The following is a 12,063-nucleotide window of genomic DNA, read 5'->3' as shown; positions in this document are numbered from 1 at the left end:
AACAACGCCACTGAACCGAACGAAACTCGCATATTTTGCTGATTATTGCTGCTAAAAAACGGTCAGTTATTGCCATGTTTTGAGCTGTACTAATTGCTCGGACTGGGAAAAACATTTGGAGTACTATAGACTGCCAAAGGTTACAACAAATCAAGGAGAAGAGTGCAAAAAACTGTCTGAGGAACAAAAGGCATTTGTGGTTGGCCAAACTGAACCAGGATTTCCAGGACAAGAATCTTAACATTCATGTTCGTTCTTATCACTTCCAGTCAGGTAGGGTAAAATATTAGGCTAATATCTTAATTAATACTGCTCGTACGTATCTTTACCACCTATTAACTTTAGTTTGTCTAAATATTTGACCCTTACATGCTTACGGAGTCATTCTCTATATGATTTAGCAGCTTCCACACGTTTTTTCCGTGGTTTAGACAGCATAAATTAGCAGAACAGTGTTTTCAGTAGTACATTAACTGTACCATGCTGTCGTTTACATCTGAGTATCGCCAATATGGCTGCACATCCAGGTAATTGACATATGTGCAAACCCTCTATTATCGTAAAGCTTCAGCTGAAAAAAATAGTCCATTACAACCATTGTTGCCAGGTATTTAGTTTTGCCTCAGGTTGAAGTAACCCAAGTAATGGGATGCGAATTGTACTCTGTCAAAAACTTGTATTTTACCGCCCAGAGCACGATTTTTATCAGGGGACACCCTGTCAAAAAAAATAGGGGTAGTTTTGGGCTACTTGTATGTAACAATTGAGTGAATTTGGTAGTGAAAACCTGGCAACCCTGATTGCAGCATACAAAACAATCTGCCTAGCAACAAAACTAACACTGCAACAGTGATACACTAATGTGCTCTGAAACACGCAGCGTTATTCTATGTGTTAACTTAATTTCAGCTGAAACAGAAAGACAGAGTGGAACATATCCAGCAGTCTCCCTTTTTTAAATAGCGTTTAGTTTATATCACAGCTTATATCAAAGCCGAATTTGACAGTGTATGACAGCCACAATCTCATCCATATCGCATTATCTATATATAAAATAGCATTCTGTGTGAAATTCAAATGTGTCTGATACGTTTTGTGGACTGGGCCGTCTCGTGCATATGATCCGCTTCATGCTATCCTCTCTCTGGACCAGAGCAGGCTGTTTGTGCATTGTGGCTGTTCTTGTGACACCCTGCGAAACCAGACTTCATTGGCCCAAATGGAATGCATATTTACACTGTCTGATTTGTTCCCTACGCCATATAGTGCACTACATGTCATTTACCATAGAGAAAATACAAATTCTGTAAACAAGTTAATGAATTCAGCTGCAGCTTCAGCGTATATTTATAGTGTAGGGGCGGGACACTCCAGATTCTAGACAGCATTTGATTGGACAGAAAGTGCAGAGTGATGTCATCAAAATCGCTGATCCATATTGGCGGAAGTCAGAGACTGTACGTTTCGAATGCCTTTATCTTAAATGTGAATTTGTCATTGTTTTGGAGCACACTAGCTTATAGATAACCTTAAGGCTAACATAAAACCCAAAAAACTTCAGTTGTGATTTCATGGGGACTTTAATACTGAATTCCTCTGTTTATTTTCACTACAGTAATTACAATAATTGAGATGCACAATGGTACCAGTTGCATCTGTAATGTGTAGGTAGTGCCGGATGGCGAATATTAGGAAATAGTTGCGTGATTGATCAATCAGAATCAAGTATTTCAGGGAGCTATGTAATAAATCTCAATAAAATAAGCAAAAATGCATGCTGTGAGGGAAACTGTATAACAGGTAGTAAATATTTAGTATCCTAACTATGATAGGTTGGCATAGTTAGCGAGCGCCTCTGTGCCAAAAGCCCAAAGAAATAAATAAAGAATTGTTTGAAATCAACAGAAAATACACTCAGTTAATAAAAAAAATGCAGGTGTGCCTAAACAAGGAAACACCTGAAAAGCTATAGTCGGATTGCTGGTCCTCAACAATGTATACGTTCCTGATTTAGTTTAGGTTTAAAGATAGGAATGCTCAGTGACAAGGGTGGGCTATTGCGAAAATTGAGATAAAAAGTGTTCATTCAGCAGCTGTTAGTCAATTTAAATTCCTTGGTTTGTGTGAGCTAAACTGGAGGAAAATGACCATGTCCAAGCCAGCTGGTGCATAATCCACTGAGATGATGGTTATATGTGTAATATTTAGTTTGGCGCATAGAACAACACTTGAAAGTTTATTTCTAAATGGCTCTTTGTTATTCCCTCAAAAATTGTATTTTCACGGTATGAGTCACATGAGTAATCATGTCAATTACTGTGCGCGGCCATATGTGCGGGTGAGAGAGATATTTATTGTGCTAACCTCCTATTACAGCTTCTCAGTCAGGCATCTGAAAAGATATGTAAACACATAATCATCAGCGAATACTTCATGACGCAATTTCAAACCAAAGAGAGCATTTTACATTTCACTCAAGAGCAGCGGGTGTCCATCTGGGTTTTTCATGTGGCATTTGCAAATATGGTTGATATGAGGATCACTCGTGCATCAACTACAGTGTGTCTCACCAGGCTTGCATTTAGTGCCCTGCTGAGTCTCAGCTTTTAAATAGCCGAATGAGGGCATGAAAGTCAAATAAACGCTAGATTCCTAAAATAAGCATCAAACATTTACATTATGATAAAAAGAGCGTTTGTGGTAAAACAGTACATATGGAGTCATAGGCCTGGTTTACCTCAAATTAAGATTACTTGCATGTGGTGCGGATGTTCAGAAAACGGAAGTGAGAAACATTATGTTTAGGCCCTAAACTCACTATCATTTTTAGGCTAGTGGCTTTTGTGTTGTTTTTATTTTATTCTCTTACATTTTGGCTCATCTTGAATTGTTATAGTTTGACTTGACTAAACTGTACGGTGAGGCGAAGTTTGGTTGATAGTGAAAGTGTTTGTTTATCATATTAAACAGAGATTAGTTAATGCATGAAGGTGTCTCCTAACATTGCTATCTCAATCGGCAGCACTGACTTGGATGTATGAGTGTGTTTCATAAGCTGGCCTGATAGCAAACATGGATCTCATGCTCTTTGCATGCAAATAGCGATGTATAAAACGGAGCGCCAGGAAACATAACTTGATTAGCAGCTAATGTTCCTCCCAGAGAGACCATCAATCTTCATCAGAGCCCCACCCCTCCCTCAGCGTTGAGAGCGTATTTGGACAACTGAGTTTGGTTTACGCTAGGAGTGAAAATATATAATAAACACACAGATTAAAACTCTTTTGATGCCGGCGGTTTGAAATTGTATGATTTAATGCTGCCTGGAGACGTGATTGCACATGAAACAAGGGTGATGACGCTTCTGCATTATATGGCTTCTTTTCTCTCTTTCTTGATTTGACCCCTGTCTGATCTATCAGGCCCTGTCAGATGAAATCCAAGTTCTGAATCATGGTTTACTGACCTCTTTATGACTGGATTTATGGTACGTGGTTTGAATCGTTCTATGTTAAAACAGTATATTTTATTTCTGAACTTATGTTCAGCTATTCTATTTAGAATTTTTTTGGATAATCAATCATAAAAGCTTGGTAAATACTGGTCACAGATATGGAGATTTACTTTAAATTTCACCAAGCTGATTACTCACTCACTAAAAATGTCCACATATCATGTTTTCATACCATTTTAGGTCTTATTTTGTGGTAACAAAGTGGTAATATCTAAGTATGCGAGTGTCATGATCTGGGCTGTGGGTTTTCCCTCAGCCACCTGAGGTCGCTGTTTCCCTTTCCCTTGCACTGCACTTCCCTGATTGTTTACACCTGTCTTGTTGTCATTAGCACTCATCAAGCTTACACCTGTTCACAATCATATGGACTATAAGAACTCTCACTGCCCACTATTCCTTCTGGCTGCATTGTCTTCTGTGTGATTTGTTTTCTGTCCTTCTCGTTCCTGATGTTCTTGATCTTGCCCTGCTTGTGTTTTGTTGTGCCGTGTTGGCCTTTTGTTTGTGTTTTGTTTGTTTATTTATATTAAAACTCCTTCCCTGCATTTGGACCCAGATCTCCTCCTTCCCAACGTGACAGAATGCAGCCAGCACAAATGGGTCCAGCGGGGAAGTTTTTTTTTTTTTCAAAGCGGCGATGCTGCTCACTCTGTTCCAGAAGCGGCGGCGAACGCTCACTGTGTTCCCGAAGCGGCGGCGACCGCTATCTCCGTGCCCGATGCGGCTGCGTCCGCTCACGCTATGCCTGAATGGATGGCGACCATTTACACTTCTCTGGCATCGGTGGACGTTCACTTGGCAGCGGCACGGGAGGCATACTTTCGGGGAATTGCAGCCGCTGATGTTCCTCTGGCGGTGATGCCAGTTCACGTTCCTGTGGCGGCGAGGCCCGTTGATGTTCCTCTGGTGGCGAGGCTCGCTGACGTTCCTGTGGCGGCGGTGCCCGCTGACGTTCCTGCGGCGGCGTCTGCCCACTCTGTTCCCGAAGCGGCGGCGACCGCTATCTCTGTTCCTGATGCGGCGGCGTCCGCTATCTCTGTTCCTGATGCAGCGGCGACCGCTATCTCTGTTCCTGATGCGGCGGTGTCCGCTATCTCTGTTCCCGATGCGGCGGCATCCGCTATCTCTGTTCCCGATACGGCGGCGACCGCTATCTCTGTTCCCGATGCGGCGGCGTCCGCTATCTCTGTTCCCGATGCGGCGGCGACCGCTATCTCTGTTCCTGATGCGGCGGCGACCGCTATCTCTGTTCCTGATGCGGCGGCGACCGCTATCTCTGTTCCCGATGCGGCGGCGTCCGCTATCTCTGTTCCTGATGCGGCGGCGACCGCTATCTCTGTTCCTGATGCGGCGGCGTCCGCTATCTCTGTTCCCGATGCGGCGGCGTCCGCTATCTCTGTTCCTGATGCGGCGGCGACCGCTATCTCTGTTCCTGATGCGGCGGCGACCGCTATCTCTGTTCCTGATGCGGCGGCGTCCGCTATCTCTGTTCCCGATGCGGCGGCGTCCGCTATCTCTGTTCCTGATGCGGCGGCGACCGCTATCTCTGTTCCTGATGCGGCGGCGACCGCTATCTCTGTTCCCGATGCGGCGGCGTCCGCTATCTCTGTTCCTGATGCGGCGGCGACCGCTATCTCTGTTCCTGATGCAGCGGCGACCACTATCTCTGTTCCCGATGCGGTGGCGTCCGCTATCTCTGTTCCTGATGCAGCGGCGACCGCTATCTCTGTTCCCGATGCGGTGGCATCCGCTATCTCTGTTCCCGATACGGCGGCGACCGCTATCTCTGTTCCCGATGCGGTGGCGTCCGCTATCTCTGTTCCTGATGCGGCGGCGACCGCTATCTCTGTTCCTGACGCGGCGGCGACCGCTCACTTTGTTCCTGACGCGGCGGCGACCGCTCACTCTGTTCCCGACGCGACGGCGTCCGCTCTCTCTGTTCCCGAAGCGGCGGTGACCGCTATTTCCGTTCCTGACGCGGAAGTGACCGCTCACTCTGTGCCCGATGCGGCGGCGTCCGCTCTCTCTGTTCCCGAAGCGGCGGCGACCGCTATCTCTGTTCCTGATGCGGCGGCGTCCGCTCTCTCTATCTCCGAAGCGGCAATGACCACTCACTCTGTGCCCGATGCGGCGGCGACCGCTATCTCTGTTCCTGATGCGGCGGCGTCCGCTCTCTCTATCTCCGAAGCGTCAATGACCACTCACTCTGTGCCCGAGGCGGCGGCGTCCACTCGCTCTGTTCCAGAGGCGACCGCTATCTCTGTTCCCGAAGCGGCGGCGTCCACTCGCTCTGTTCCAGAGGCGGCGGCGACCGCTATCTCTGTTCCCGTGGCGGCGGTGCCCGCTGACGTTCCTCTGGCGGCGAGGCCGGCTCACGTTCCTACGTTCCTCTGGCGGCGAGGCCAGCTCACGTTTCTCTGGCGGCGAGGCCAGCTCACGTTCCTCTGGCGGCGGCACCCACTGGTGTTCCTCTGGCGGCGAGGCCAGCTCACGTTCCTCTGGCGGCGGTGTCTGTGGGTTTTCCCTTAGCCACCTGAGGTCGCTGTTTCCCTTTCCCTTGCACTGCACTTCCCTGATTGTTTACACCTGTCTTGTTGTCATTAGCACTCATCAAGCTCACACCTGTTCACAATCATATGGACTATAAGAACTCTCATTGCCCACTATTCCTTCTGGCTGCATTGTCTTCTGTGTGGTTTGTTTTCTGTCCTTCTCGTTCCTGATGTTCTTGATCTTGTCCTGCTTGTGTTTTGTTGTGCCGTGTTGGCCTTTTGTTTGTGTTTTGTTTGTTTATTTATATTAAAACTCCTTCCCTGCATTTGGACCCAGATCTCCTCCTTCCTAACATGACAGCGAGTTGTTTACTTACTTTTTTAAAGTAGTCTTCCCATTAATGCCATTATGTTGTTCATTCAAACATGAACACAAAAGGCGGGATTTATCGTATGAACCAATCACAGCTGAACAAAACCAGTCATATCCAATCATATCACGGTGGAGGCATTGCCTCTTCTCATGTGACTTTCCCCCATTCATTCTCAATTACCTCTCCTGCTTGTGCCGCTGTTGGACAATGGTTTTTTTTTAGAAAAAAAGAATGATTTGTACATTATTTAATGATACATTTTGTAATTAGGGATTCAAGCGTGTAGCACTGAAAGCTTATTGTAATTGTTAGAATGGACAAGGATCAGCAATCTCCATATAAAACTGATCGTGCAGACCAAACCATAAGTTGCAGAGACTTGAAACTTGAAGGGATGGTAGTACTCACACAACCGACAACGTCGCCAACAGCGATCAAAAGTATAAATTTGCTCATAACTCCTTATAACTGTCATTTGCAGGCTCAAGTGTGTTACACTGCCCTCCAAAGGTTTGGAAACGCCCTAGAAAAGTGGGGTTTTGGACAATATTGGCATGAATCCTTTTTAATTTGTGATAATTGCACTGATAAGCGACAAACTACAAAAAAATTATTAAAGAAACAGTTTATAGCCTACATAGAAAAAACTTACATTTTCAAATCATCAAAATATCCACCATTAGCAGCTATTACAGCTCTGCATAATCTGGGCATCCGAGCTGTCAGTTTATTCAAACATTGACTTAATATATTACTCCAAGCCTCCTGAAAGATTGCCCAAAGATGATTCACACTATGCTGATATCGTCCAAAACCACACTTTGCCAGGGGTGTTTCCAAACTTTTGGAGGGCAGTGTATGTTGGAATCTTTGGGTCGTGATCCTGGCGAAACTTTTTTAAATCATTGACATTACTTTTAATATATGCTTATTCATTTATGATGAAGTTATATTCTCAACTTGTGGGTGAATAAATAAATTAATTCATTTCTTCCTATTTTATCACTTTATCTATATTTAATTAAATACTGTTACACCATACAATGACACCTTACAGTAAACAACTACTATTACCACTAATATTCTAATGATGCTATAATACAAAAAAAAGTAGGCTACATAAAAAGATATTCTTATTACTTTTAATATTACTCTTAAATACATCAAACTGGAAATATATCAAACTGAATGGTAATGATTTCATAAAATGAACCTCTAAATTATATTGAATTTACTGCAAGGCAGTGTGCAAAGCATTTTACTTTACTTGCTTGTGGTCTGAAACAACTGTGGATCTAAATCAGTGCTGGTTTTTGTCATTTTCAGTAAACAGAAAAAGAAGTGAGTAATTGTCTGAAGTCAGCCAAACAATATGTTTGTGTTTCTGTGACAGAAATATGTTTTTGTTTTTTAATTAGACGACTGCTGTTTATCAAAATCTGCTCTATAGTCAACGCGCCTTCATTTGGCGCCTCTCGCAGTAGAGCACTTGTGGTTACGGCCACAGAAAGTGTGCTCTATTTCCAGTCAAAATAAATGAAAATGTGGCGGCGGTCCGCTCTCGGGTGTGAATTTTTTACACTTTAAACACTTAGGAAGATAATCTTTCTCCTCGTGTTTATTTTAATATAATGCTTGAGAAGGACAGAACACAAACTGAGAATGTTGTCATTAAAATTCACATCCAGCTCTGCGGTCCATCAGCTTCAAGCTGTTGAGGCAACATTTGCCTTCTGTGATACTGTTTTTGTGGTTAACAAACGAAAAAAAATACCAGTCTAGCCAGATATCCAGCAGTTAGATATTTAGCAATCCATCTGTATTACATAACGACATCTTTGTAGAGATGAAAATTAAAATGTATTGATAAAACACAGACTGGTATGTAAAATGAATGAAAATGTGATGAGAATTTCCTCAGCAATACCTCTGCAGTGAATGGGTGCCATCAGAATGTGAGTCCAAACAGCCGATAAAAACATCACCATGATCCACACGATTCTAGTCTATGATTTAACATCTTGTAAAGCTGAAGAATATTGAGGCATTTTAACTCTAGCCAAACTATTAAGATGTTACTAAGATGTGAAAATTCATGAGATCTATTTTTTTAGAACTGTTCTGGACTATCTTTACTTGTGAACAGTATGTGATCTGTACATACAGTCAAACCAAAAATTATTCAGACACCAAATACAATTTTAGATTTTTTTTTTACTAGTGGGTGCAAGACACTATTTATTAATTTATGTAAGTAAGGATAGCAAAATAAAGTAAACTGTGACATATAATACCCAAAACTTCATCATGTTGACTTGAGTTCTTGCCATATTTTATTACCATTTTTTAAACTATAGCGAATAAACTGAAAATGTGAGAAATGTTAAAGATGTTGATGAGACAACTTTTTATTGGGAAAAGTAATATGGATAAGAGACTTTATTTTTAAAAAAATGTCTTAATGATAGATTTGTTTATTAAAAAGGAGAGCTTTTGGATTACTTACACTATTTGTGGATTATTGTGATGCTTTTATCAGCTCTTTGGACTTTTATCTGACGGCACCCATTCACCGCAGAGGATCCATTGGTAAGTAAGTGATAAAATGCTACATTTCTCCAAATCTGTTGAATAAATATTAATTTTTGGTTAAACTATCCCTTTAACCATTTCATTCAGCATGTGTGTTAATTGAGGTTGAGTATTGCAACTGCATTATAACACTAGAGGGCACAATTATCTTTAGCAATGTAAAGAGACAATGAGATATTTATTTTTGTATGCATTCCTCACTGTAAGAAAATAAAATAGCTTAATAAACATTAAACAACCTGCACTATATATGCAATACTTAATGCAATAAAGCAGTATCAGTAAAGGTCACACTAAAGCTCATACTTAAAATGTATCCAGTATTCTATAAATTATGAGAAATATTCTAAGAAATTCCGCTGAATATGAAAGAGCATTCTTTTTATAATCTTAAAGATCACCTTAGAGATAGCAGTGTTTTATAATGATCATGGATGGCAAGTTCAGGGCTGCGGTCCAGCAGAGTCCTGCGGACTGCTCCATCTAAGGAGCCCATCTGTGAAGAGGAGGACAGATGGAGGCAGCAGATTGAGAGATGTAGTCTCTTTCTCTCTACAAACCTTCAGATGGATGACGCTCTATTTACACTTCTGACCAAAAGAATCCTATACACAGGAAATGCTTGTGGATGTGAGTTCCTCTGCTTGAATGTGGGGAAGCTTATTTATTTCCACAAGCATTCCTGATTTGCACTCAGTGAGGCTTAGACCTTTCAGTTCAAAAACCACTTATGGCTATATATGGTGGCAAGGAATACATGTGGTAGACTACTTTCACAGTTTGGGGTTATGCAAAGTCCTAGCAACAGGTATAGCTGTTGAGTTTCATTCATTGATAGATACATACACACTCACTCACTCACACACACACACACACACACACACACACACATACATCAGTTTCAGTTTGGGTTAATATTTTCATATATATAGTATATCAGGTTCAGGTTTGTGTATGAAATTGATGTTTATTTCAACAAGGTTTTGCTCATACTCACTGTTCATTTAAAGAATTGAGTTCTCTTACAAGGTACAAACCTATTGATTTTCTTTCCTTTCCACAAATGCATTTGTAAGCAGTAAATCAAGTTTGAGTTTTTGTGTGTGTATATACAGTTGTAGAGGAGAGGACAAGAACAACAGCACATTGCAATTTGTCAAGTATCTGTCATAAGCGCTGAGAGGAACATATAAAACCCTTGCTCACATAAACATTATCATTTTACAAAGACATCTGTGCTCAGGATGATTTGCAAAAGTGCGTTCTTGATCATAGTACACACATCATTAGAATTAACTACTGTTAGTATACTGTACAGTATACTGTTCTTCAGAGTGGCCACCCATGCTGAATTCCATAATAACGACAACAATAATAGTAGTAGTAGAAATAATAATAGACCTAATAGTTTCAGTCTGAACGCTTGATAGATGTGTTTTTGGTTGCAATTAATAATTAAAAAAGAGAAAATACGAATATTACTGAGTCTGAATTTGTTCAATCTTTCTAGACATAAAACGAATGGTTCGTTGAGTTTGTTTGCTATGTCTGGGATTCGAGTCATAAAAAAGTCGTCAAAAGAATAATTTCTCATCTGCTTTCTCTCTGAAGTTCAGTATTTTGTCAGGACAGGTGAGAGACAGGTAGGAGCAGAGCGGGAACCCGCGCGGGTACAGCTGTGGATGCGCGTGTGCGATCAGCGAGGACGAGAGCGCGTAACCGCGGGACTCCAAACACGCTACAGGCGCTCCTCCGGCAACGCTGCACCTTCGTTGGAACTGGTTTTCCTTTTTTGACAGAATGCTGTCAATGCTAAACTCTTTTGATTTGTCTGTCGTTTTTCGTGGGTGCGTCTGAGCATTCGTTTCTTTGGATTTGGCGTCTCCGGTTTGCGCGTTTCCAGTGTCATTCATCACGGGTACCGGCGTCTCTTGCGCGTTTAAAGGCGCATTTGTGCCATTTAGATTGTTTGAGGACACCGCACTGGTTTGTTCGGGCGTCGGGCATCTTGGGTTAGTGCCTGCGGTGGTCGAGGAAGCCAAACACCAGTCTTTCGTGGAGTCTGAAGCGTCGTTACTTTGTGGTTGGATGTTTACATCTCTCTCGGGATGTTTTTTGCTTATATCTGAGTCCTTCAGCGGTGCCTCTTTCTCCAAATGGGCGCTTTGGTGAAGTTTAGAGTTCAGCGCTCGGGTTCTCCTATGTCCCATTTTGGTCTCTCCCATCTCCTGAGACCTGCACTTTCTCTTCCGTCGCCGGTAGTTTCCGTTCTCGAACATGTCCAGGCATTTGGTGTCCAGCGTCCAGTAGCTGCCCTTCCCCGGTCGTCCCTTTTCTCTGGGCACTTTGATGAAGCAGTCGTTGAGCGAAAGGTTGTGTCGAATCGAGTTCTGCCATCCCTGCTTGTTGTCATGGTAATAGGGGAAGCGGTCCATGATGAACTGATAGATCCCGCTCAGCGTGGCTCGCTTGTCCGGTGAGTTTTTGATCGCCATGGCGATGAGCGCGATGTAGCTGTAGGGAGGTTTCTGCGGAGGTTCCTGGCGGCTTGACGCGAATCCCAAGGCGGGAATGATGCCTCCGACTTCGCCACCGTAAACATAGATTAGGGAGGAATTCGATAGAGTGAGAGCCGATGCAGCCTGTGGCACGGAGCTGTGGTATAAACTCATGACTTCGGAGGAGAGTTTCAGTCTGGGGAGATCGCCACCGGTGTGTCCGCTTCATGAGTCTAAAATGTTAAATAATTGTTGTCCGTTTTGCTGTTTTATGTTGACTTAGCGCTGGAAAATAAATTGTCTATGATAAACACTCGTTGTGTTCCCTCAGCCCACCCACATTAATTAAATTTTCATTGCCGAAAGCCTAGAGTCTCTCTCTCTCCCCGCGTGTCCCCTGCCTACCAGCCAATGGTGTGCTCGCTTATTCCTTCATTTGTTTATAGAATTAGTCTGTTGATAAGTCTGCCCACCCAAGTTGAATCAAGCTGTGTTTATTTGGAAAAATTTCCGGGCACCCAATACATAAACGCACTGATCTGATGTTTGAAATATCACGTCCACCCTTAACGCTGAAAGTTGCTCGCACAGAG

The 12,063-nt window shown here is 42.9% G+C and overlaps 1 protein-coding gene across 1 annotated transcript; it reads right to left on the bottom strand.

The window, feature by feature from the left end:
* Positions 1 to 10,341: 10,341 nt before the first annotated feature.
* On the bottom strand, positions 10,342 to 11,791 carry LOC141346111 (uncharacterized). The gene has a single exon (XM_073851027.1). It carries the CDS (start codon positions 11,642 to 11,644, stop codon positions 10,547 to 10,549), a length of 1,098 nt encoding a protein of 365 aa, XP_073707128.1. The 5' UTR covers positions 11,645 to 11,791; the 3' UTR covers positions 10,342 to 10,546.
* Positions 11,792 to 12,063: the final 272 nt, after the last annotated feature.

Source organism: Garra rufa, chromosome 11 (genome assembly GCF_049309525.1).
Source record: "Garra rufa chromosome 11, GarRuf1.0, whole genome shotgun sequence".
In the NCBI taxonomy this organism is placed as follows: Eukaryota; Metazoa; Chordata; class Actinopteri; order Cypriniformes; family Cyprinidae; genus Garra; species Garra rufa.
This window is presented reverse-complemented; position numbering and strand designations above follow the sequence as displayed.

Bases quoted from the DNA above. Each gene is read 5' to 3' on its own strand.
- LOC141346111 (XM_073851027.1), bottom strand. From the start codon at position 11,644: ATGAGTTTATACCACAGCTCCGTGCCACAGGCTGCATCGGCTCTCACT.